This window comes from Lissotriton vulgaris, chromosome 5 (genome assembly GCF_964263255.1).
Source record: "Lissotriton vulgaris chromosome 5, aLisVul1.2, whole genome shotgun sequence".
Classification (NCBI taxonomy): domain Eukaryota; kingdom Metazoa; phylum Chordata; class Amphibia; order Caudata; family Salamandridae; genus Lissotriton; species Lissotriton vulgaris.
In genome coordinates this window covers 20,855,474-20,882,563 of record NC_141693.1, presented here as the reverse complement: position 1 = coordinate 20,882,563, position 27,090 = coordinate 20,855,474, and the positions used below count along the sequence as shown (strand labels likewise).

General features: G+C 49.7%; 1 protein-coding gene across 3 annotated transcripts in view; it reads left to right on the top strand.

Moving 5' to 3' along the window:
* TAP1 (transporter 1, ATP binding cassette subfamily B member) overlaps window positions 1-27,090 on the top strand; it is a 114,250-nt gene that overhangs the window by 60,357 nt on the left and 26,803 nt on the right. For all 3 annotated transcript variants that reach the window (XR_015295836.1, XM_086920690.1, XM_086920691.1), the window contains exons 7-10: window positions 3,915-4,043; window positions 7,467-7,655; window positions 12,357-12,530; window positions 23,955-24,114. Coding sequence is in view for 2 of the 3 variants with exons in the window: in XM_086920690.1 (XP_086776816.1) it covers window positions 3,915-4,043; window positions 7,467-7,655; window positions 12,357-12,530; window positions 23,955-24,114 (652 nt within the window). In the remaining variant the exon portion in view is untranslated. The remainder of the gene's footprint in view (window positions 1-3,914; window positions 4,044-7,466; window positions 7,656-12,356; window positions 12,531-23,954; window positions 24,115-27,090) is intronic.

Here is a 27,090-nt window from a genome sequence, read left to right as displayed (position 1 = left end):
TTTCCTAAGAGATTGTCATGTGCTTAGCCCTCTGATCTCATAAACAGTTCAGAGGTGTATGTTAGTTAATAAATAGATTGTTTATTTTCATAACAACCTGTGTGGTGTCCTTTCATTTGGTATTCAAGGGGTTATATGTGGTAAAACAGCTCGCTTCACATGCCAAAAGAGTTTAGCCTAAGACTGCTTTGTCCATGGTACCATTAGGATAGCTGGTCTATAAGGTTGACTTTACAACCAATCACCATAAGGGTTGTTTGGACTGATACAAGGTGATCACTAGAATTAGTGAGCATCATATATCAGGCCAACTTCTCACAATGTGCGCCAACACTGTAAGGAGATGTAGGATCTAAGCAATGCTCGCTTCATGTCCACCAACAGTGTAAGGGGCTGTAGGATCTAAGCTATGCTCGCTTCATGTGCGGCAACAGTGTAAGGGGCTGTAGGATCTAAGCAATGCTCGCTTCATGCGCACCAACAGTGTAAGGGGCTGTAGGATCTAAGCAATGCTCGCTTCATGCGCACCAACAGTGTAAGGGGCTGTAGGATCTATGCTCGCTTCATGTGCACCAACAGTGTAAGGAGCTTTAGGATGTCCACCAACAGTGTAAGGGGCTGTAGGATCTAAGTTATGCTCGCTTCATGTGCACCATCAGTGTAAGGGGCTGTAGGATCTAAGTTATGCCCGCTTCCTGTGCACCAATAGTGTAAGGTGCTGTAGGATCTAAGTTATGCTCGCTTCATGTGCACCATCAGTGTAAGGGGCTGTAGGATCTAAGCTATGCTCGCTTCCTGTGCACCAACAGTGTAAGGGGCTGTAGGATCTAAGCTATGCTCGCTTCATGTGCGGCAACAGTGTAAGGGGCTGTAGGATCTAAGCAATGCTCGCTTCATGCACACCAACAGTGTAAGGGGCTGTAGGATCTATGCTATGCTCGCTTCTTGTGGACCAACAGTGTAAGGGGCTGTAGGATGTCCATCAGTGTAAGGGGCTGTAGGGTCTAAGTTATGCTCGCTTCATGTGCACCATCAGTGTAAGGGGCTGTAGGATCTAAGCTATGCTCGCTTCATGTGCGTCAACAGTGTAAGGGGCCGTAGGATCTAAGTTATGCTCGCTTCATGTGCACCATCAGTGTAAGGGAATGTAGGATCTAAGTTATGCTCGCTTCCTGTGCACCAACAGTGTAAGGGGCAGTAGGATCTAAGCCATGCTCGCTTCATGTGCGTCAACAGTGTAAGGGGCAGTAGGATCTATGCTATGCTCGCTTCATGTCCATCAAAAGTGTAAGGGGCAGTGGGATCTAAGCTATGCTCGCTTCATGTGCACCAACAGTGTACGGGTCTGTATGATGTAAGCTATGCTCGCTTCATGTGCGTCAACAGTGTAACAGTCTGTAGGATCTAAGCTATGATCGCTTCATGTGCACCAACAGTGTAAGGGGCAGTGGGATCTAAGCTATGCTCGCTTCATGTGCACCAACAGTGTAAGGGGCTGTAGGATCTAAGCTATGCTCGCTTCAGGTGCACCAACAGTGTAAGGGGCAGAGGGATCTAATCTATGCTCTCTTCATGTGCACCAACAGTGTAAGGGGCAGAGGGATCTAATCTATGCTCGCTTCATGTGCACCAACAGTGTAAGGGGCTGTAGGATCTAAGCCATGCTCGCTTCATGTCCACCAACAGTGTAAGGGGCTGTAGGATCTAAGCAATGCTCGCTTCATGTGCACCAACAGTGTAAGGGGCTGTAGGATCTAAGCTATGCTCGCTTCATGTGCACCATCAGTGTAAGGGGCTGTAGGATCTAAGTTATGCTCGCTTCCTGTGCACCAACAGTGTAAGGGGCAGTAGAATCTAAGCTATGCTCGCTTCATGTGCGTCAACAGTGTAAGGGGCTGTAGGATCTAAGCTATGCTCGCTTCATGTGCACCATCAGTGTAAGGGGCTGTAGGATCTAAGTTATGCTCGCTTCCTGTGCACCAACAGTGTAAGGGGCAGTAGAATCTAAGCTATGCTCGCTTCATGTGCGTCAACAGTGTAAGGGGCTGTAGGACCTAAGCCATGCTCGCTTCATGTCCATCAACAGTGTAAGGGGCTGTAGGATCTAAGCTATGCTCGCTTCATGTGAGCCAAAAGTGTAAGGGTCAGTATGATGTAAGCTATGCTCGCTTCATGTGCGTCAACAGTGTAACAGGCTGTAGGATCTAAGCTATGCTCGCTTCATGTGCACCAACAGTGTAAGGGGCAGTGGGATCTAAGCTATGCTCACTTCCTGTGCACCAACAGTGTAAGGGGCTGTAGGATCTAAGTTATGCTCGCTTTATGTGTACCATCAGTTTGAGGGGCTATAGGATCTAATCTATGCTCACTTCATGTGCACCGACAGTGTAAAGGGCAGTATAATCTGTGATATGCTCGCTTTATGTGCACCAAGAGTATAAGGGGCTGCAGGATCTGTAATGCTCGCTTCATGTGCACCAACAGTATAAGGGGCTGCAGGATCTGTAATGTTCGCTTCATGTGCACCAACAGTGTAAGGGGCTGTAGAACCTAAGCTGTGCTCGCTTCATGTGCACCAACAGTGTAAGGGCCACTATGATGTAAGCTATGCTCGCTTCATGTGCACCAACAGTGTAACAGGCTGTAGGATCTAAGCTATGCTCACTTCATGTGCACCAATAGTGTAAGGGGCTGTAGGATCTAAGCTATGCTCGCTTTATGTTCACCAACAGTGTAAGGGGCTGTAGGGTCTAAGTTATGCTCGCTTCCTGTGCACCAACAGTGTAAGGGGCTGTAGGATCTAAGCTATGCTCGCTTCATGTGCGGCAACAGTGTAAGGGGCTGTAGGATCTAAGCAATGCTCGCTTCATGCGCACCAACAGTGTAAGGGGCTGTAGGATCTAACCTATGCTCGCTTCATGCGCACCATCAGTGTAAGGGGCTGTAGGATCTATACTATGCTCGCTTCATGTCCACCAACAGAGTAAGGGGCTGTAGGATCTAAGCTATGCTCGCTTCATGTGCACCAAAAGAGTAAGGGGCTGTAGGATCTAAGCTATGCTCGCTTCATATGCACCAACAGTGTAAGGGGCAGTGGGATCTAATCTATGCTCGCTTCATGTGCAACTTCAGTGTAAGGGACTGTAGGATCTAATCTATGCTCGCTTCATGTGCACCTTCAGTGTAAGGGACTGTAGGATCTAATCTATGCTCGCTTCATGTGCACCAACAGTGTAAGGGGCTGTGGGATCTAAGCTATGCTTGCATCATGTGCACCATCTGTGTAGGGGGCTGTAGGATCTAACCTATGCTCGCTTCATGCGCACCAACAGTGTAAGGGGCTTTAGGATCTAAGCTATGCTCGCTTCATGTGCACCAACAGTGTAAGGGGCTGTAGGATCTAAGCTATGCTCGCTTCATGTGCGGCAACAGTGTAAGGGGCAGTGGGATCTCAGCTATGCTCGCTTCATGTGCACCAACAGTGTAAGGGACTGTAGGATCTAATCTATGCTCGCTTCATGTGCACCAACAGTGTAAGGGGCTGTGGGATCTAAGCTATGCTCGCTTCATGTGCACCAACAGTGTAATGGGCAGTAATGTCTCGCTTATGCTGGCTTCATCAGCACTACCAGTACACAGGGCTGTAGGATCTAACCTAGCTGGCTTCATCAGCACCAGCAGTGTAATGGGCAGTAGGGTGCCACAGAAGCTAGCTTCTCATGGATCAACAGTGTAACTCTTTATCACTTCCCTGGTTCAATTTGACTCCCGGTGTGTGTGTTCATTACCTTTAACCCCCATGCTTTAGTGACTGACCCCCCTCTAAGCATTGGGCATTTCCACCCACCTCCCCAGGTGTGCATATGAGACCATGTTCTTTTCCTGCTGTGACCCTCCCTCTCCTCTGGCCCCAGTTCTCAGGTTTGGCCCTCAAGGTTTGCATCTTGTACTACGGGGGGCGCCTAGTGACGTCTGGAGCCGTCAGTGGGGGAGACCTGGTGGCCTTCGTCCTCTATGAACTGCAGTTCACCACTGCGGTGGAGGTGAGTGCCCAGGAAGTCAACTAACTCCCTGTTTAACAAGTTACAGTTTCTAACTCTGGTAGGGGTTGATTTTATTTATTTGACATTAGCAGAATTACACTTCTGGCAGAGATGCCGTACAAAAGAACGTAGGCGCTACATAGCATGAAGGCAGATAGAATGATTAACACAAACATGAGTGAGTTATTGAGTGACCGGCCAGATATTCTGGTGTGCGATGAGTAGATGCAAAAATAAAGAAAACACGAAGGCCTTCCTCACCAGTGTCCGGGTTCCTGTGCAACAAATATTGCACACGATAAAGTCTGACACGAGGTGCTTGGAACCCCTTGTGTGCAATTGTTAATATCGGTGAATGCGATGTCAATGTACGTCATGATATATGTACACATAACAATGTCAATACCTGTAAATATGATGTCATTGTATGCCATGAAAAATATACGCATAATTATGACAATGACGGTAAATGCAATATGAATGACCCCATGTTGCATGTACACGTAATAACAAACTTGTATCATTGGCGTTGAATCCACCCCAGATAACCTCCCAATCGACCCCGAGTCATAGATAGGTGGTCAGGCAGGCCCTGCGACCCAAGTCTACCGATTGATAGGCCACAGGTGGGTTTACACTTAGCCCAAAGACAGACGAGCAAACAGGAAAAACCCAGATCGATCCGACAGACAGGCAGCAACACCACAAAAAGTCAGAGGCCCCAATAAAACATTTTTGGACAAAGGTGCGTGTTCCCAAAATAACACATAGTCCGATGCCACATGTAGTAAGGCTCGCTCAGCCAACCAGAACATAGCATGCACATGACATGCAGTGATCACGCACTCCCCAGCTGGACATCTGGACACATGCACACTGGCCCACATTGGGTGTCCACAAAGGCAAGAGCCACCTGTGCCACCTTAACAGATGGTTGAACTTATGTTTCATAACCAGGCTCGGCTCTACTTGCGCTACAAGAATGGGTAATTGGTTTATTGTACTTCGAGAACTGTATATAATGCTGCCGAAATCTCTGCACATTGGAACTGTCGCTAAACACGACTCTCAATCAATCGGGGAATTTTGAGCACACTACTCAGCCGAGAGGGCCTCAAGGTGCTGGGGGGAGGGGAGGGGTTAGCAGTGCTGTTCAGCTGAAGAGCCAGGTCTTGAGAGTCTTCCTGAAGGTGTTCGGGGAGGGGGCGCGTCTGATGTCTGTCGGGGGCTCGTTCCAGGTCTTGGCCGCGATGTAGGAGAAAGATCTTCCTCCTGCTTTGGCTCTGTGGATTTGGGGGGTTTCTGCGAGGACGAGGTTGGTTGATAAGAGGTTTCTGTTGGGTACGTGGAGGGTGACTCTGTCATTGAGGTATTTGTGTCCGGTGTTGTGTATGCATTTGTAGGCGTGGGTGAGGATCTTGAAGGTGACTCTTTTCTCCATGGCTAACCAGTGGATCTGCCATAGGTGTTGGCTGATGTGTTCGTGTCGAAGTAAGCCAAGGACGAGTCTGGTGGTGGTGTTCTGTATCGTCTGGAGTTTGCGGAGTACGGACTTGTTTATGCCGGCATAGAATGTGTTTCCATAGTCCAGCCTGCTGGTGATGAGTGCGTGGGTGTCTGTCTTCTCGGAGTTGAGCTTTAGGCAGCTGTTGGTCATCCAGGCTGCGACGTCCTGCATTCCGTTCTGGAAGTTGAGTTTGGCGGTGGTGGGGTCTTCGGTGAGGGAGAGGATGAGCTGGGTGTCGTCGGCGTAGGATACAATGCTGAGGCCTTGTTGTCGGTCGATGGTGGCGAGGGTGACTATGTAGATGTTGAAGAGGGTCGGGCTGAGAGATGATCCCTGTGGGACTCCGCGGGTGATTTCCTTTTGATCAGAGGGGAAGGGTGGCAGTCTGATCCTTTGGCTTCTACCTGTGAGGAATGACTGGATCCAGCGGATCCTTGTATGCCGGCATCATGTAGTTGCCTACGATTGTACGGTGGGAGACGGTGTCAAAATCTTCTGATAGGTCGAGTTGAATCAGGGCTGCGGTGTGGCCTTGGTCGAGGAGGGTGCGGATGTAGTCTGAGAAGCGGAGAGATAACAGGGCGACAGTGCTCCTGTGCCACTCAGAGATAGCACAACAGCACTCCTATGCTGCTCAGAGATCGAAGGGGCTACAGTACGCCTGTCTTGCTCAGAGGTAGATGACACCAGAGCGCTCCTTTATATCTCAGAGACACATGGTACCACAACACATCTGAGCAGCTGAGAGATACACAGGGTCAGAGTGCTCCTGTGCCACTCAGAGATAGATGGTACCACAGCACCCCTGAGCTGCTGAGAGATAATAGGGCACCAGTGTGCCTGTGCCACTCAGAGATAGAATAGACCACAGCACTCCTATGCTGCTTAGACATTGAAGAGACAACAGTACTCCTGTATCGCTCAGAGGTAGAAGTCAGAAGAGCACTCCTGTGCCACAAAGTGATAGATATACCACAGCCCTCTTGAGCAGCTGAGAGATACAGAGGGTCCCAGAGCTCCTGTGCTGGTCTGAGATAGATGGCACAGCAGTGCTTCTGAGCAGCTGATAGAGAGAGGTAGAGCCACAGTGCTTCTGTGCTGCTGAAGAGATAGATGGCACCACAGCACTCCTGAGATAGACACAACCACAGTGCTCCTGTGCTGCTCAGAGATAGATGACACCACAGCGCTCTTGAGCAGCTGAGAGATACAGAGGGTCCCAGAGCTCCTGTGCTCGTCTGAGATAGATGGCACAGCAGTGCTTCTGAGCAGCTGATAGAGAGAGGTAGAGCCACAGTGCTTCTGTGCTGCTGAAGAGATAGATGGCACCACAGCACTCCTAAGACTGAGCAGCACAGGAGCACTGTGGTTGTGTCTATCTCAGGAGCGCTGTGGTGTCATCTATCTCTGAGCAGCACAGGAGCACTGTGGTTGTGTCTGAGATAGATGACACCACAGCGCTCCTGAGATAGACACACCCACAGTGCTTCTGTGCTAACCAGAGATAGATGGCACCACAGCACTCCTAAGACAGACATAACCACAGTGCTCCTGTGCTGCTCAGAGATAGATGACACCACAGCGCTCCTGAGATAGACACAACCACAGTGCTCCTCTGCAGCTCAGAGATCGCTACAACTACAGCAGTCCTGAGATAGACACAACCACAGCAGTCCTGTGGTACACTTGGGTAGATGTAGGCTTTGATACATGTGGGTAGGTGTGCAGATAGACACTGCTTGCCTCCCTATCTGTACGAGTACAGCAGATCTCCCAGGTCCAGGGCCTCTCACAGGTAGCTAGGCCACAATCCTGGGCAGTAAGCATGTATCTCATTGCAGCACTGGTGTTGAGTACAATACATCTGGTGACTGACTACCTTTCTCTTTTGCCTCCTCTCGCCCATAATGGGGCAGGTGCTGCTCAGGATGTATCCTGACGTGAAAGGAGCCGTTGGAGCCTCTGAGAAGATCTTCGAGTACATGGACCGCACGCCGCAGATGCCATCGCCAGGCACTCATGCTCCACAGACCATCCGGGGTCATGTGACCTTCGACAACGTGACCTTCTCCTACCCCAGCCAGCCGGGCACACCGGTACTCAAGGTAAGAGATGGACTCCAACGTCAGTGGCTAACTGCACCTGGGCTGGGAGTGTAATCACAACTTCATGGCTCCATTCTTTCTCTTCATGCTTCTGTCCTTCATAAGGCTGGATCCGCCAGTCACCTCAAGTGTCTTCATTCAACACAGTCCCGTAGTCAGATCATTTATCACCATAAATGGGGAGCTGCCCACCTTGGAGCGTGAGGCCTGTGCAGTGCACTACATCTACCACCCCCGGCCTACAGCAGAGACTCATGAATGATAAATCCAACCTTATGCCCTTCACCTACATCTCCAAAAATGTTAATTTCTACCTTGGTGACTTCAACCTCCTGGATTCTCTGAACACCAAAACAGTGAGAGGATCCCTCCTGAACCAGCCGCCCCCCCCCGAACCAAGCTCACCCCCAGATGTCTGCGCTCATTCGCAATGTCGGCTAAACCTGGACCTCATTCTTTCATCCACTTTATGTCTCTCCTACTTTCAAATCCAGCTGATCCTCTCCCTCACCAAGGACCCAAACACAGCCAAATCCAACCTCCACGAGGGAATGAAGGACGTCGCAGATTGAAGACCACCCACTTGAAACTGAAATCAGACAAGACGGAGGTCCTCATCCTCGGCTCCACCCCCTCCGTATTGGACGACTCCTGTTGGCCGACCACGCTGACATCCACTAATCATGCACTCAATCTGGGGTTCATCCTGGACTCAACGCTCTCTATGACCCAGTAAGTCAACACTGTTTCCTCCTCCTGCTTCACCACCCTCACATGCTCCATAAGATCTACAGATGGATACCCTCCGAAACCAGAAGGACGGTCACCCAAGCACTCGTCAGCAGCAGGCTGGACTACGGCAACGCCCTCAACGCAGGAACCACGGCTACACTCCAGAAGAGACTCCAACGCATACAAACGCCTCCGCACGCCTCATCCTCGGACTCCCTCGCCGCAGCCACATCACCGCCCACCTTAGAGATCTGCACTGGCTCCTTGTCAACAAGAGGATCACCTTCAAGCTCCTAACCCACGCACACAAAGCACTCCACAACGTTGGACCAGCATACCTCAACTAACGACTGTCCTTCTACACCCCGAACCGCCAGCTTAGCTCCACTGACCTCGCCCTGGCCACCGTCCCACGCATTCGCCGAACGACCACAGGAGTAAGATCCTTCTCCCACATCCCTGCAAAGACCTGGAACACCCTCCCCGCCCACCTGCATCAGACCCAGGACCTGCTGACCTTCAGGAGACTTCTCAAGACCTGGCTGTTCGACCAGTAGCTGCCACCCCTCAGCGCCTTGAGACCCTCACGAGTGAGTAGTGCGCTCTACAAATGCTTGATTGATTGACTGATTGAACCCCCCCCCCTTTGACAGGACTAAACATCACACACCATCAGTCCATACCCTACGCCTCCACTCAAACAACAAACCAGACACCCAACGTTTATTGCCAGAACCTTATAAATGTGTTGTGCAAACCCCAAACCAGGCCCTATGCCCCTTCACCCCCAACTGACATATGACATTGATTCTCTCCTTGACAACTGTTAGAAACCGGGCTTCTTGTTGGCAGAGGTATGCGCCCTGTCCAAGCAGGAACCACAGTTCTAGCCAGGGTAAGTCACCCTAAATTAACCCGTGCTCTCCTTCTGGTAGCTTGGCACAGAGCAGTCAGGCTAAACTAAAGAGACAATGTGTCAAGTATGTGTGCAACACTTCAAACAGTAACACAGTGAAAACACCATAAAAACTCCACACCAGGTTAGAAAAATGGAACTCAATTTTATAAATAAAACAAGACCAAAACGTAAAAGTAAGCAATAAGTAAAAGTCCCGAAATTAACCTTCAAAGATGAAATGGGAAAATAGCGCTAAGAAGCAATCAGGATAGGGTATCAAGGCACTGGAGTTGCTAACTGCTTCATGGTGATCTGTTCATTCATTTGCAATGAGGGGAAAACAACGAGAAAGCAGGGAAAACAGGGAAAAGCAAGTTGAAGGCCCTAAAAAAAACAGGGGAAAAGGCAGGAGAACGTAGTGAAACATGAGGGAAAAGCAAGGAGAAAGCACTAAAGAATGATGGAAAAGCAAATAGAACACTAAAGAATGAGGAAAAGCAAGGAGAAGACACTCCAAATATGGTGGAAAAAGCAAGAAGAGCGATGCAGCTGCACGGGGAGAGCTGGGCTCGGAGCCTGCTCAGTTTGGTCGCGCTGCACCTCCATTGGGTAGGCTCTGGAAGAAGGACAGAGTTCTGGGAGGTGGTAGGAAGGGCTAGGTGGGAAAAAGAAGGTGGGGGAAGTGAGGGAAAAGACAAGAAGAAAACAGTGAAAACGAGAGAAAAGCAAGAAGAATGCACTCGCTATGGCGAAAAACAAGGAGAAAGCAGTGAAAACAAGAGAAAAGTAATGAGAAGGCTCTTAAAAAATAGCTGAAACAGCAGGAGAAAGCAGTGAAAACATTGGTAAAGAGAAGGCACACGAAAAGCATTGCTTATCCCTCGTTTTCTCTGCTTCCTCCTTGCTGCTTTCCCCCGTTATATAAGTACCTTCTCTTTGCTTTTCCAGCGTTTTTAACAGCTTTCTCCTTGTTTTTCTCTCATTACGACTGAATGAACAGTTGACCACGAAGCAGTCAGCAACTCTAGCGCCTTGAGACCCTCATGGGTGATTTGCCGTGCTTTAATAATCGTGATTAATTGTTTGATTGAGAGCCAGGAATGGCACCTGTGACTCCTTCTGATTTCATTAATGGGCCCACTCAGGGAACCTGTAGGTTCCTGTGGAGGAGGGACTGTCCCCGCCCTTCGGTGAGAAGTGCAAGGGCAGAGCCGCCACTTTGTCTTCCCTGTCCCCCTCCTCAATGTCCTACTAACAAACCAAGGTTAACACAAAAAAGAGGCCCAGACCATCAGATCCATCAACGACTTCCTTCGGCGCCCGGTACTCTAAAGACCTCGCTGACAATAACCAGACCCTCTTGAGAGAGGAGAGAAAATGGAAGAATAACAGACCTCCATAGGATCTCTCGAATCAGACGTCCCTCACTCGACACACAGCCAGCTCATCACATCAGTCAAAGCAAAGTACTGAACAAACACCATCAATGAAGCCACCAACAGAAGCAGAGCACCGTCCAAGACAATCAATCACTGCATCAACCCCCTGCCAGACCCACCTATTCCTCACTGCACAGAGATGTGCAACCATCAACCTCTTCTTCACTGAAAAAAAATACAGTACATCAACGACTCGAAGCTGCTTTATCTCTCATGCCCTACCCTTCGCACGGAATCCCGCAATGTTCATCCTACAAAGCCCGTCTCTTGCAGATCTCACCGACATAGTCATCTCCCTCAAAGCCACTTCTTATGAAGATGATGATGATGTCTTAACTCGTCCTTCATCACAGCTCTCTCTGGGGACTCTCTACCCACTATTAGAAGCACCGCCCTCTCTCAAGTTCTCAAGACAGACCACATCCTCCCAGGATTACTCTTGTGTTGATAAGCGTAGTCTTGCAGGATTCTTGGTTAATTCCACATGGTTACACTACCCTGAAGTACGCAAGTCAGACCCACATATAGTTACAATTTCATGGCTTTATACAAAATTATGATCATTACAGAAAGCAAAAAGGAATTAGTAAATTAATCAGTTAATCCAATCAAAATAGGCAATCATATTCTGCAAGAGGACTAACATGGTCAGACTCTGAACAAAAATCAGAGCAAGAACTAATCAATTGACAGACTAGCACAGAGTCAGCTCAGATAAAAGGCAAAGAAAGTTCTAAGTGTAAGGCAAATAAACAGACTGACTTAGAGTCTGCTTCCAAATAGCTCAAAGGCTGGCTGATCTTCAAAATGAATCCATTTGTAAAACACTTTAGTGTACAGAGGCCACAAGCAAGTCATTGTTTGGTAAGGTGTGACAGGGTTGAACTAGCAATGTTGCAGACTTGCAGACCAGTAAGTGTTTCAATAAATGGGATACTACCAGAGACGCCTACTTCCTATTGCATCTCATTGGTTAGGTTATGCAGAACTCATTAAGGAAACTAATCATCCTTTTAATGTCTGTTCAGCTTATGAATGGCTTAGACAAAACCATTGGAAGGGAACCATGAAATGATACAGAATAAATTAACATCCTGGACATAACATCAGTGACAGAGCACAAATATTACATCACAGACCTCATTGTTGAGCCTTCATTTTCTGATGATTTTACTGAAATGGAAAAACACACAACCATAGAAAGAGAGAGAGAAAGGAGGCTTGCTCACATAAAATAAATGTGCTCTATCATTATGCAAAGGTGAACAGCTGTAAGTATATGCAACTGGGGCCTAATCACGCTAACCAAGCCATGTCTAAATAAGACATTCTTTCTAATTACTAATAACTCAACTACACATGCACATGTAGCTGGTGTATCTTGGCATTTATATCTGAGACTAATGTAAAGTGCTCCGCTGCTCTCCAGGGCAAGGTATGAATGAGATAAATACCCCTGTAACATAAGAAATATGCACAATAGATCATATATACACCATGTTTTCTTATCAGTACAGCAGTGATATTTAACCCTGCAGCAGAAACAGTCCTGAATGTGCTAAACTGAAATGTCTGTAAGTGTCCAAGCTGGTTTGGTCGCCCACTCAACATCTGCCACTTTTGGTAACCCAGGGTGTATCATTTGAGCTGAAGCCTGGGGAGGTCACAGCCCTGGTTGGACCCTCGTCGGCCGGGAAGTCTTCATGTGTGGCTCTGCTGGAGGCATTCTACGAACCACAAGCGGGCCGGATACTGATAGACGGGAGGCCGCTTCAGGACTACGATCGCCGTTACCTGCACAGTAAGGTAGGATGGTGAGGTGGGGACCTTTCACTGCGGCACGCTGGTATGTTTCTATATTTCTATGATTGTAGCGAGCGAAGCGTTGCAGAGGAATGGTAAGACTGCCACTTCCAAAGATTGGACCAGCACTGGAACTGGAGCTTCCATTCACAGTCTGTGGGTTCAAGTTTATGGACACAAAGGAAGGGAAATACAGAGCCAGAATGAACAAATAATGATTCCTGCCACCCATCCTCTCCGACTCTGAATCCAGACATTAGGAGTTAAAGTTCAAGGAAAGGGCAATGAAGTTCAGACTTAGGGACCATACCATTGATAATTTCCATCTTCTCTGAGCAGGTGTGTAAGAAACTGGGTAATTAGTTGAGGGGGGTAAGTACCTACCTCAAGTAATAACCACAATCCTTATCAAGGTGAACCACTAATGTGACTAAATAAATATGAAATCAACCACCCCTCAGCTATGGTTTAGATGAAACGGGCTTAACTGAGAGGCAATATGTTATAGTGTTTATGCAGTACTAAAACAGTAATAAAGTTGAAAAGTCCGTCATGAGCTAGTGGGCGAAATGACCCTTGGGGAGGCTCTTACTAATGGGGTGAAAATTCCTGGGGCTACCCTCACTCAGTTCGGGAAATTTCAAGATGGAATAAGTCTTTGACCCCACTAAACTTTGGCTCTGAGTGCCGGGAGTGTTTGTTTAGGAAGAGAATCATGATAATCCCAATGTCCTCTCACATCTGACACCAACATCCAGATTGTTGCAGCCCCTGTACCCATAACATCCTCAGAGACACCTGTCTGGTATGATTAATCTGAGCTTTCAGCAACAGACAGTTGAAACACACACATATTGTTTTGGAATTCAGACCTGTCGAACAGGCTGTGACACTGCCATGTCCAAGAGAGTCCCACTGAGATTGGGGCCTCTGGTTGGGAAGACAACAAAAGGGTCTTGGCCAAGTGCCGGCTAACATTCTCCTGTGACAAGGGAGGCCTCTTTGAAGTGCGCCCGAGACCTGTCCAGCAGGATGTAACATTCAAGTAGGACATGACACTTTCATGTCAATAGGATCCTCCAGGTGCCACTTGCATTTCTGTCAGGTTCAGTGGGTTATCTCTACCCATTCAGGTCAGCCTATTGGTTTGCTCCTGGGTGTAAGCGCACACCTCATTTACACCTATTTAAGTACTAATTACTGGCAGTGGGAGAGCAAAATACAGATCAGGCTTCCAGGGGCTTCAGGTAGTACAAAGGTAACGTTTTAACAGTTTCCTTGCTGTAACATTTAGCACACATGTGCATGCCAATGCTTTCCTATGGTTCAGTCAAACCTTCTACAGAGAAAATAGTTATGATGGCATTTTGACTGTAATGGCATGTTTAACATTAATCCTTTACATGTTCTGCATTTATGTACTATACACTGTAGGAAGGTGAATACCCGACTATGGTTGCCCCCAACTTTTTGCCTGGTGTTATGCTGGTTTTCCGAGTTAGTTGACCTGGGGCCCTGCCAATCAGGACCCCAGGCCTACTGCTCTCTCTCTAAAATGGATTCCATGTACCTTAGGTGCATTATCCAATTGGAACTGGGCCACCTTATCAGACCCCGTAACTCAGGGCATAGGTGTACCCAGGGCCTACCAGGGGCTGAAGCATGTATTATGCCACCCCTGGATGGCCATCTAGATCATCTTTGGAATCAAGACTGCACGACTTCTTTCCAGCACGACCGCCGAGGGATCCTCTGGTGAGTGCTTTGGGGTCCGAGAAGCCCCGACCCTGAGCAGCTCCAGCACCGAAGTTCAGCCTCCCAGCATCTCCACGATCTGCGTGGGGCCCTTCTGCTTGTTGCTGCTCACCGCGTTGTTTGGCTACTAGCCCGCTGGCTTGTGGCCTTCTTAACGACGCCCGACGACATCACTGCTGCTGGTCTGGTTGCTCCAGACTGGCCCTTGCTCCCTACCAAAAGAGGAGCACCCCAGACCCTCCTGGTCCACTCCAGACGCCATTTTAAGTCCACCGCGTGGGCTTGAATTTGCCAAGGCTTTGTTGCCCAATCCTGGGTCCAGCGACGTCAACAGCATCATCCATCGTGGGACAGCTCGCACCTCCATCCTGGTCGCCGACAACGCCTCCTGGTCCGTGAGATCTGCAGAGCACAGCGTCGAGGTGACTACCATCCGGTGCCCTCCTGGTGCCCCCTGACTACTGGCTAGTAGTCACGAACTTGGTCCCCTCTGCTTTCAGGTGTCATCTATCTTCGATCCAGGCTTGGATCACTCGAACCATCTTCACTGGTCGCCTGCCAGCAACTTCTTTCTTCAGGCTCCTGGTCCGTCTACGAGGATTCCCGACGTCTTTTGAGACATATGCAGCTGCAGCCCCTGGGCTAGGTAACTTCGGCATTTCGGTGCCCCAGCATAGCCTCACTATCCAAGGGTCAGGATCCACTGTCGTTTTCTTCCTACCAGGTCGAGTTCGCCCGAGAACACTAACTTTGCTTTTACTAGCTCCCATAGACTTTGTCCCGCATCCCGCGTGAGAGTGCACACTCTGCACCCGAGTCCCCTAGGCCTCCTATTAGTAATCTGAAGGTTCAGTAGTCAAGTCCTAGCGATTCCAAAGCCTATTAGTACAGTACTTACCTGCTAGTAATTTCGCATTCCACTGTCTGAGTATATGGTTTTTCGTGCCCCTCGGGCATTTGTGTAAATTGTGCAACTTAAAGTATTTTCTTAAGAGTTTTGTTGTGTGCTAAGTACCCTGTCCTCATAAAGAGTACAGGGCTGTTGTGATTCTAATAAATACACTGTTTATTTTCATAACACTTGTGTGGTGTCCTTTCACTTGGTGTTCAAGGGGTATATGTGATGGTATAACAGCTGGCTTAACACGCCCTCTAGAGTTTAGCCCGAAGACTGCTCGTATCCACGCTACTAGGATAGCTGGTCTATAAGGTTGACTTACAACCAATCACCATAAGGGTTGTTTGGACTGATACAAAGTGCTCACTAGAATAGTGAACATTATATATCAGGCCAACTTCTCACATTGGTGAGCAGCGGTTGGGATTTGAGCTTGCTGTTGTTTTACCACACGTATCCTAAGAATATCTTGTGAAAGATCACATAAGTACTACAGGTACATATAACTTAGAATACTCTGAGTTCTACTGAACCAGCTGTTGTAGCTCCTCAAGGCTTAGCACACCTTGGCTACAACTCTTAGCAAGGGATCAGTAGGCAAACATATAGTGTAGGTAGGTGCATCACTTACACCACACTAGAATCAGCATGTCAGACAAAGGAGGAAACACTGAGTCTCCCCTTGTGTCAGTCGACCTTCCACAGGTCACTTCCAGATATGCTGCTCTTAGCTTCCAGGAGATGAGACAAGTATGTACCTCCAGGAAGCTAAGACAGGGGTCTAACCCCACAATCCCATTTCTGATTGGTCTCTTAAAGACGTATGATGCTAAGAATGCTAACACAGACCCTTCTCATCCAGATGGGAACATGCCTCCCCTAGAGGGAACCAGGGGTGACCCAGACCTTATCCATCTCTCTGCAGAAGGTGACGAGGAGGATGAGGATCTGGAGCCATCTGATGATGAGGCAGACAAAGGTCCAGAAGTAGTTAGCCAGCTAACTAGGGACAACTTAGCAGGCATGAGAATGGTACCAGGAGACCCCTGGGGCCCCTCTCAGGCCAGCTTAACATTGGGAATGGACGAGTTAGGTCTCTATCAAGAGGCTCTAACAGATCCATTCGAACCAATGGCTCTCAGGCCTCTGCTCAGAGGAGGATGACATCCCCTCAGAGGAGAGTATATGAAGCCAAAGAAAGGGAAGTCAATCTGAGGATTGAAAGGGAAGAACTTGCCCTAGCCAAAGAGAGACTTGCCTTTGCTAGAGAGCAAGAATTGAGTGGGACAAATCCCACTGGTGGCAGCATTCCCCCAAGGGAAAACAGGAGTTTAGATACTAGGCACCTGAGTAAGATAGTGCCCCCCTTTAAACAAGGGGATGATATCCACAAGTGGATAACTGCTTTGGAGAGGGCCTGCACTGTACAGTGTGTCCCCCAGAGTCAGTGGGCAGCTATCTTGTGGCTCTCCTTTGAAGGCAAAGGTAGCGATAAGCTCCTCACTACTAGAGCTGAGGATGCTAACAATTACCAAGTCCTGAAGAATACACTGGTTGATGGGTTTGGTTTAACCACTGAACAGTACAGGTTGATGTTCAGAGATACCCAGAAAACTCAGTCTCAGGATTGGACTGACTTTGTTGATTGTGCCACTAAGGCTTTTGAAGGCTGGCTACTGGGAAGTAAGGTTACTGATTTTAAAGGATTGTATAATCTAATTATGAGAGAGCAAATCTTAAGTAATTGTCAGAACCAGTTATTACACCAACACCTGGTAGACTCTGATCTGACCTCTCCACAAGAATTGGGTAAGAGGGCAGACAAATGGGTCAGAACCAGGGTCAGGCCTAAGAACCAGGGTGGTGACCAAAAGAAGGAATCAACCAAGCCTCAAGAGAAGGGTGGAAATAAATCTCCTGATCAAACCACAGGGCCCCAACATTCCTCTGAAAAGGGTGGGTCCCAAACTTCTTCCAAAACCCAAAAGAAACCTTATTGTCATACCTGCAAACAGGTAGGCCATTACAAAACTGACAGCAGTTGTCCCAAGGCCAACAACAATAAGGAGAACATACCCCCAAATAAAGCTTCCCAGCCTCCTGTTACTACTAGTAGTAATCCCCAGGTGGTGGGAGTGCCCCCAAGAATCTGGGTGCATTTTCTTTGGGAGTGCCTGGGGACGCTGGCCTAACCAGGTCCCCTGACTTAGATACTCTTGTCTGTGAGACTGGCATGGGGTTTGCCAACTTCACAACCTGTCCCAACACTTTGGGCAGGTACAGACAGGAGCCCCTCATCAATGGTTCAAAAGCTGAGGCCTACAGAGACACAGGGGCTAGCATCACCATGGTGGCTGAGATCCTAGTCCCCTCAAGGCAACTTATGCCTGGTGCCACATACCCGGTAGTGAACATTGATGGAGTGCAGAGAGATCATCCCATAGCAGTGGTAAATCTCAGCTGGGGAGGTGTCGCTGGTCACAAGAGAGTAGCAGTGTCACCAAACTTGCCTGTAGATTGCCTACTGGGGAATGATTTAGAGACCTCAGCCTGGGCTGAGGTAGAGCAAGAAACCCATTTTAAAATGGTAAACCTCCATGGTAAGGTTAGTGGGGCAGTGATAGCCACAGCCCCAGTCCAAGATGTCCTCCCTGAACAGGTCAGGAGGGCTGTGCCAGTCACAGCCCTATCCCAGAAAGATGCCTTTCCTGAACAGGTTGGCAAGGCTGTGATGGTCACAGCCCAAACTGAGTCCCTTCCTGAAAAGGTTGGTGGAGTTGTGATGGCCACAGCTCAAACTCATACAGATAATAGTGTTGTGAAGCCTGAAACAATGGATCACTCCACTCAAACTGAGAGCATTGAGGAGGAAGAAAAGTCTTCCCCCTCCCAGACACTAGGTGAGAGCCAGCCTTCTCAGGGAACTGACTCTACCCCTGGTGAAGGAACTGCCCCAGAGGTAGTCAGGCCTAGCCTGGCAGAGCCCCTGATGACAGTGGACCCTTCCCAGGTGGGACCCAGTCTGGAGCAGGTAGCCTGCCCCTCTCAACCCTGCCTCCATCAGCCCAGGGCTGTAGAGGTCAGGGAGGTCAGCGGTGGACCCCAAAGGGCCCCCTGTCCAAAAGAATTTCCCAATCAGCAGATTAGGATCACTGAAGCTAGTAGTCCTAGCCAAGTGAAAATAAAACACACTCCTGAGGGATCCCCCTTAAAAGTAGTTAGGGACCTCCCACAGCTGGACACTGCTGGGCACAGCCAAACCTGGGGCCTAAAAACCCCAAACCTGACCTGTCCCTCCAGTAAGCCAAAAAGAGGGACTCAGCCTCCAGCTTTAGGTAGCCAGAGGTTGACCCTGAGAGCTCATAGCAACTCAGTACTGGAAAGAAAGGCACATATGGTGGATAGTGATTGGAGGAAGTTGAGCCCAACAGTAGTGGAGTCTCCCTTCAGTACTCCATTCCCACACCAGCCTTTTACTTTGCCAAAGCACACCACAGGTAGTGATTCCCTATGGTGGAGACCCTCAGATTCCCTTAGGGTGAGGGGTTGCTTAGTGGACCATGACACAGGGGGTAACCATGCCAGTGCATGTACCACCTCATATGGCCACTCAGGCAATATAGGCTTACCTGGTCAAGGATAGCCTTATCTCCTTTCGTTTGGGGGGGGGGGGGGGGGGGGGTTGTGTAGGAAGGTGGATACCTGACTATGGTTGCCCCCAACTTTTTGCCTGGTGTTTTGCTGGTTTTCCGACTTAGTAGACCTGGGGCCCTGCCAATCAGGACCCCAGGCCTACTGCTCTCTCTCTAAAATGGATTCCATGTACCTTAGGTGCATTATCCAATTGGAACTGGGCCACCTTATCAGACCCTGTAACTCAGGGCATAGGTGTACCCAGGGCCTACCAGGGGCTGAAGCATGTATTATGCCACCCCTGGATGGCCATCTAGATCATCTTTGGAATCAAGACTGCACGACTTCTTTCCAGCACGACCGCCGAGGGATCCTCTGGTGAGTGCTTTGGGGTCCGAGAAGCCCCGACCCTGAGCAGCTCCAGCACCGAAGTTCAGCCTCCCAGCATCTCCACGATCTGCGTGGGGCCCTTCTGCTTGTTGCTGCTCGCCGCGTTGTTTGGCTACTAGCCCGCTGGCTTGTGGCCTTCTTAACGACGCCCGACGACATCACTGCTGCTGGTCTGGTTGCTCCAGATTGGCCCTTGCTCCCTACCAAAAGAGGAGCACCCCGGATCCTCCTGGTCCACTCCAGATGCCATTTTAAGTCCACCGCGTGGGCTTGAATTTGCCAAGGCTTTGTTGCCCAATCCTGGGTCCAGCGACGTCGACAGCATCATCCATCGTGGGACAGCTCGCACCTCCATCCTGGTCGCCGACAACGCCTCCTGGTCCGTGAGATCTGCAGAGCACAGCGTCGCCCACTCACCTAGTCGAGGTGACTACCATCCGGTGCCCTCCTGGTGCCACCTGACTACTGGCTAGTAGTCACGAACTTGGTCCGCTCTGCTTTCAGGTGTCATCTATCTTCGATCCAGGCTTGGATCACTCGAACTATCTTCACTGGTCGCCTGCCAGCAACTTCTTTCTTCAGGCTCCTGGTCTGTCTACGAGGATTCCCGACGTCATTTGAGCCATATGCAGCTGCAGCCCCTGGGCTAGGTAACTTCGGCATTTCGGTGCCCCAGCATAGCCTTACTATTCAAGGGTCAGGATCCACTGTCGTTTTCTTCCTACCAGGTCGGGTTCGCCCGAGAACACTAACTTTGCTTTTACTAGCTCCCATAGACTTTGTCCCGCATCACGCGTGAGAGTGCACACTCTGCACCCGAGTCCCCTAGGCCTCCTATTAGTAATCTGAAGGTTCAGTAGTCAAGTCCTAGCGATTCCAAAGCCTATTAGTACAGTACTTACCTGCTAGTAATTTCGCATTCCACTTTCATAGTATATGGTTTTTCGTGCCCCTCGGGCATTTGTGTAAATTGTGCAACTTAAAGTATTTTCTTAAGAGTTTTGTTGTGTGCTAAGTACCCTGTCCTCATGAAGAGTACAGGGCTGTTGTGATTCTAATAAATACACTGTTTATTTTCATAACACTTGTGTGGTGTCCTTTCACTTGGTGTTCAAGGGGTATATGTGATGGTATAACAGCTGGCTTAACACGCCCTCTAGAGTTTAGCCCGAAGACTGCTCGTATCCACGCTACTAGGATAGCTGGTCTATAAGGTTGACTTACAACCAATCACCATAAGGGTTGTTTGGACTGATACAAAGTGCTCACTAGAATAGTGAACATTATATATCAGGCCAACTTCTCACATACACCCTGCCTTTATATGCAACAAGGCCTACTCAGGAGTGACCTATAAATATTTAAAAGTTTAAGCATGTCAAGAGGGGTTGTTTTGACAGGCCGAAGTTGAATTTATGCCATGCTCAGCCAGGCTACTGGTGGCTGAGCTGCAGTCATGTTTACGTTGTCACTGTAGAGGATGGCACACTTGATGCTGCAGTCCATTAGTGACACTGAACTTAAGGGCCCTAAGTACACCTTGCTGTCCTATACTAGGGTCTTACAGGTAAAATAAATGTGCCATTTAGGAGTATACCAAATTCATTGTTAAAAGGAGTGGCACAGGCACTTTACCTTTGATTATCAGCATTTGACAGAATGTTATAAGTGCCAGTGTTGACCATTAAGTGCAGTGCAGAGCACCGGAAACCTCTGGCTCAAATTAAGCACTGGAATAGAGCCAGTTTTATATTTCCATATGTCACCCTGTCCCTTACTGTAGCCGGTGATATAGAGCTGGGATTATGTACCCTTATTACCAGGTCTCTCACTGTGGAAGGTGATATAGAGCCAGTGTGTGCATCTGTGTGGCAACCTATAACAGTTAGTACAGAGCTGGTATTATGTGCCCGTGTCTCCCCCTGTCCCTTACTGCAACAGGTGGTACAAAGCCAGTATTATGTGCCCGTGTGTCAACCAGTGCTATACTGTGGCAAGTGATATAGAGCACAGATATGTGCCTGTGTGTCACCCTGTCCCTTACGTGGAGAAGTGTGGCTCACTGGCTAGAAGCGGCAGACCCTGAAGCAGAAGTCGGTCCGGGACCAGGGTTCAATTCCCGACGCGGCAGGGTCTTGGGTCAATGTCCGCGGACTCGATAATTCTCGCCTAGGTGCCTACGCTAACCATGGGTCCCACTCTGCAACTCTGGGCAATAGCTTGCGTAATCTCCACAACAGCCCTAGCAGTCCCGGGGATGCCTGGCTTCACCTTGGGGGTGCCCTCTCACAGGGAAAGCCAGGACGGGTTCCCCAGCGGTATACAGCGCCAGGACGCCACGTAACGAGGTAACAGTGCGCTTTACAAGTATACATACATTACATTACATTACATTACATTACATTACTGTAGCAAGTGCCAGAGAGCCGGGATTACGAGCCCGTCTGTTACCCTGCCCCTTATTGTAGCAGGTAGTGTACAGCCGGAATTATGTGCCTGTGTCTCCCCCTGTCCTCTTACTGTTAAAGATGGTATAGAGCAGGGATTACGTGCCCATGTCTGACTCTGCCCCTTACTGTAGCACAGGGGTACTCATAGTGCGGGCCTGGGGCGGCCCGGCAAGCCTTTCCTGGCGGCCCGCGGACCCCCGAGACATCATACCTGTGTTTTATGTTTTTTTTTTTAAGTGTCTGCAGCAGCGCGAGAGACTCTGCTGCTCTGTGGGAGCTGCCGGCGGGCGATCCTAGCAATGGCCAGAGTAAAGCTGCAGGGGCCTAAGAAGAGGTGAAATAAAAAAGGCCACATTAACATGCAAATGGTCTTTTAAAGACCTGTTAAGTGCTCGGGTGCGGCTGTGAGTGTGTGTGCGCCCCGGCTGGCACACAGGCAGGGTGAGATGACAGAGGGTGACAGAGGGAAAGGGAGGGGGAGGGGGACGGAGAGGGAGTGAGAGGGAGAGAGAGTGAGAGGGAGAGAGTGAGAGAGAGGGAGTGAGACAGTCAGAGTAAGACAGGAGAGAGGGAGGGAGAGAGAGGGAGAGAGAGCTAGAGAGAGGGAGGGAGACCGAGAGAGAAAGAGAGAGAGAGATGTGTGTATGCCAGGACAGCTCAGTGGACGAAGGCGTCCGCTGCAGGGACCTGTGATCAACCTCATGGTCAGTTTTATGTTGTTGCTCTAGCCCCGCCCCTCCCCCACTGACCCCGCCCCCACCGATACGGCCCTCGGACACAAACCAAACTGTAAATTTGGCCCCCTAGAGAAAGTTTGTGAGTACCCATGCTGTAGCAGGTGGCATAGAGCCAGGTTTATGTGCCTATGTGCCACCCTGTCCCTTATTGGAGTGGATCTTGCAGAGTTAGGTTTGCATCCCCATGAGTGTTCAGTCCCTTCCTGCAGGTGGCACTGTTGAGTCATTATACTGTGTCCTTGTCTCTTCTGCAGGTGGCAATGGTGCGCCATTATAGTGTGTCCATGTGTTCGCTTCTCTTCTGCAGGTAGCGCTAGAGAGTTAGCACTTTGTGCCCATGTGTCACCTTGTCTCTGCTGCAGGTGACACTAGAGAGTTAGCACTATGTGCCTATGTGTTACCTTGTCTCTTCTGCAGGTGGCGCTAGAGAGTTAGCCCTGTGTGTACATGTGTTACCTTGTCTCTTAAGCAGGTGACGCTAGAGAGTTAGCACTGTGCGCCCATGTGTTACCTTGTCTCTTCTGTAGGTGGCACTAGAGAGTTAGCACTGTGTACACGTGTCACCTTGTCTCTTCTGCAGGTGGCGCTAGAGAGTTAGCCCTGTGTGTACATGTGTTACCTTGTCTCTTAAGCAGGTGGCGCTAGAGAGTTAGCACTGTGCGCCCATGTGTTACCTTGTCTCTTCTGTAGGTGGCGCTAGAGAGTTAGCACTGTGTACACGTGTCACCTTGTCTCTTCTGCAGGTGGCGCTAGAGAGTTAGCCCTGTGTGTACATGTGTTACCTTGTCTCTTAAGCAGGTGACGCTAGAGAGTTAGCACTGTGCGCCCATGTGTTACCTTGTCTGTTCTGCAGGTGGCGCTAGAGAGTTAGCCCTGTGTGTACATGTGTTACCTTGTCTCTTAAGCAGGTGACGCTAGAGAGTTAGCACTGTGCGCCCATGTGTTACCTTGTCTGTTCTGCAGGTGGCGCTAGAGAGTCAGCACTGTGTGTCCATGTGTTACCTTGTCTCTTAAGCAGGTGACGCTAGAGAGTTAGCACTGTGCGCCCATGTGTTACCTTGTCTCTTCTGTAGGTGGCACTAGAGAGTTAGCACTGTGTACACGTGTCACCTTGTCTCTTCTGCAGGTGGCGCTAGAGAGTTAGCCCTGTGTGTACATGTGTTACCTTGTCTCTTAAGCAGGTGGCGCTAGAGAGTTAGCACTGTGCGCCCATGTGTTACCTTGTCTCTTCTGTAGGTGGCGCTAGAGAGTTAGCACTGTGTACACGTGTCACCTTGTCTCTTCTGCAGGTGGCGCTAGAGAGTTAGCCCTGTGTGTACATGTGTTACCTTGTCTCTTAAGCAGGTGACGCTAGAGAGTTAGCACTGTGCGCCCATGTGTTACCTTGTCTGTTCTGCAGGTGGCGCTAGAGAGTTAGCCCTGTGTGTACATGTGTTACCTTGTCTCTTAAGCAGGTGACGCTAGAGAGTTAGCACTGTGCGCCCATGTGTTACCTTGTCTGTTCTGCAGGTGGCGCTAGAGAGTCAGCACTGTGTGTCCATGTGTTACCTTGTCTGTTCTGCAGGTGGCGCTGGTGAGCCAGGAGCCGGTGCTGTTCGCCCGCTCTCTGCAGGAGAACATCTGTTACGGGTTAGGGCTGCAGCCCATGGATGCTGTCGAGAAGGTGGCCAGAGACGCCAACGCTCATGAGTTCATCACGACTTTCAAGGACCAGTATAAGACAGGTAAGACCCCTCAACCTCCTTGAACAGACAATGAAGGGGTCAGTATCCCCACTGTGACCTCATGTGGCCAGCGATGTGGGGCTGAACCCCATCTCTATCCTTGTGGTCCTCAAAGAAGTCATTGAGAACCAAGTGTTCGAGGCATGTGGGCTGCTGAATTCATATCTGTGCATAGATCGATGCCTAGTGTTGGGTCCGGATGATTGCACATTGTTGTCCTGGAAGAGTCTTCGAAGTATCACGAGATAGGTGGCTCCTCCCCTGGACTACAGTGCGCATGGGCATCCTCTCCATCCTCAGATTGTTTTTTTCCGCCATTGGGTTCGGATGTACTTTCTCAACTCCAGTTCGGAAACTTTGTATACACTCTTTCCTAAGGCCAAAAGGCCTTCGAAGCGTCGGTATTGTCTCGTTCGGTGCCTGTTTCTTCTCCAGTTCTTCGAACCGGATGTCGGAAGCGGTTTTCCACCTTTGACACCAAAGGCCCAAACTTCGACAATGATGGACCGAAGCCCGTTCAAACAATGCCCCGTCTGTAATTCAAAATACCCCCACATCGATGTGCACCCCGTGTGCAATAAATGTTTATCCCCCGACCACGACGAGGCCAGCTGTATGGCCTGCTCGAAGTTCCGCTCCAAGAAGACGCTTCGAGTTCGACGCGCAGCAAGACAGTTGGCGCAAACGTCGGCGCCCGAGCCGGTCGACATCTTCGAGGCCGGTGACGAGGAGGGCGCCGAGGACGAAGAAGTGGAAGAGGATCCTGACGAGCGATCGGAACCAGCGTCGGAGCATGACTCCAACTTCGAGGTGGACGAACAAGATGAGGAATACGTTCACGATGAAGACGTCGTCGAGGTAGGGGACGACGAAGGGGCCTTCGGAGCCGTTGATGATGACTCCAGTGATGAGCCAGGCCCACCCGCAGCAGCGGGGCCTACTACTGACAATACGCTCCCTACGGCTCAGGTCGAGGCATCGCCGAAAGGCCTTAGCCAAGATCTTCCTTTACATTCTATAGCCCCGTGTCCAAGCCAGGCTAAGAATACTACAATAGAGCCATCGGTCGATTCATCAAAATCGAAACCGAAATCTGCAGAGCAGAAGTCGAAACCGAAACTGCTTAAGATGGTCGTCGGTTCGACGTCGACGCCGACCAAGTCCAAAACTATTGACGACCCTTCGGCGTCGAAAGGGGCCGTCGCCTCGAAGACTGCAGCGTCACGGCAGGGCTCTACTATCAAGCACGTCGCCTCGACGCAGTCGGTGTCGACGTCGAAGCTCAAACATGGCGACAAGACCAAAGGCCTCCAGGCCAAGAAGGCCGTCGAGCCAAAGATTTCAGCGCTCAAGCCGCTCCTAAGCAGAACACTCGAGTCGACTGCCAAAGCCGACCCGAAAAAGCAAGTGGTGTCGACGCCCAAGGCCGTGCATACTACGCACCAGGTGCTCGAGTCGACGCACTCAGGCAAGCGCACTACTGAGTCGCCGAAGCAGCTCAGATCGACCGCTACGGAGGGCTCCAAGTCAGTCGGACACCCTCCGATCAAATTCGGTCTTCCGCCTACGGCTCGAGCCAAGCAACTCGAACACCACAAAGGCACGACCCTTCCAAAACACTGTCTGCGCCTTTGAAGCCCACCACTGAAAAGGTTGTGTTCCACGAACCCTCGTACGACAACCAGTCGAAACTCTTCATCGACTCGGACTCGGGCAGGCTTACCATCCATAAACGCAAGATTGCGCCGGAACGTCCTTTGGAGGCTTATATATACCTCTTAAACGGAAGAAGGACTCTGCCGCTTCACCAGTTCTTTTTGAACACGTTGAGCACTATTCACAACAGATGCAATATTCTCCAGCACAGAGTGAGGAGGACATGGGTGATGAATATGATCAGATGGGCTTCACTTATCACGCTGACACTGAGCAGGAAGACCCTCAGCAATGGTCTGTTGCTCTAGATCAAACTGTTGATCCTGATGATCCACAAGCTGCACCGGACACTCAGTCCTACAATGTTAAGACCTCGCCTACTGAAGACACGGCAGCGTTTAACTCCTTGATAGAGCGGGCAGCCCTTAACCATGACGTGGAAATGCACGCAGAACCTGTGGAAGAAGATTTCTTATTCGACACTTTCTCCACCTCTGAGAGATCCACAAAAACTTTGCCCATGCTCAAGGGGGTCCTCAAGCAGGCTTTGGACATTTTCAAAGAGCCCACAAAAGCTAGGGTTATCAACCCAAGGATTGAAAAAAAGTATAGGCCTGCTCCAGTGGACCCCACCTATATCAAAGGCCAACTCCCATTGGACTCCCTCGTAGTGGCCAATGCTCGCAAACAGGCAAACTCGCAAACTAGTGGTGACGCTCCTCCTCCGGACAAAGAATCTAAAATCTTGGAGGCGTCAGGAAAGCGAGTGGCAGCTCAGGCGGCTAATATTTGGAGGATTTCAAATACGCAAGCCCTATTGGCTAGATACGATAGGGCTCACTACGACACACTAGAACAGTTGTTGCAACACCTGCCTGACACTTACAAGGAGGGAGCTGAAATGATCATACAAGAGGGAAAGTTAATTTCTAATGCATCCATCAAATGTGCACTGGATGCGGCAGACACGGCAGCTAGGGCCATTAACACTAGTGTCATGTTACGACGTCACACATGGCTCCGCATCTCTGGGTTCAAGCCTGAGATTCAAACAACTCTGCTCAACCAGCCGGTTAACCCAGACTTTCTTTTTGGTCCCGAGGTAGACACAACCCTCGAAAAAATAAACAAGCATTTGCAATGCAATGGTCTCGGCATCATTAAAGGTAGAGCTATTGGCATTGCTCATGACATTATTTTTCTTTAAATCAAAAATAAATGGGCATTGTCATTAACATTGCCAATACACAGCACTCTGCACACAATGCTCTGCACACTTGCTCTGCACATTCACCGCTCTGCACACTCACCACTCTGCCC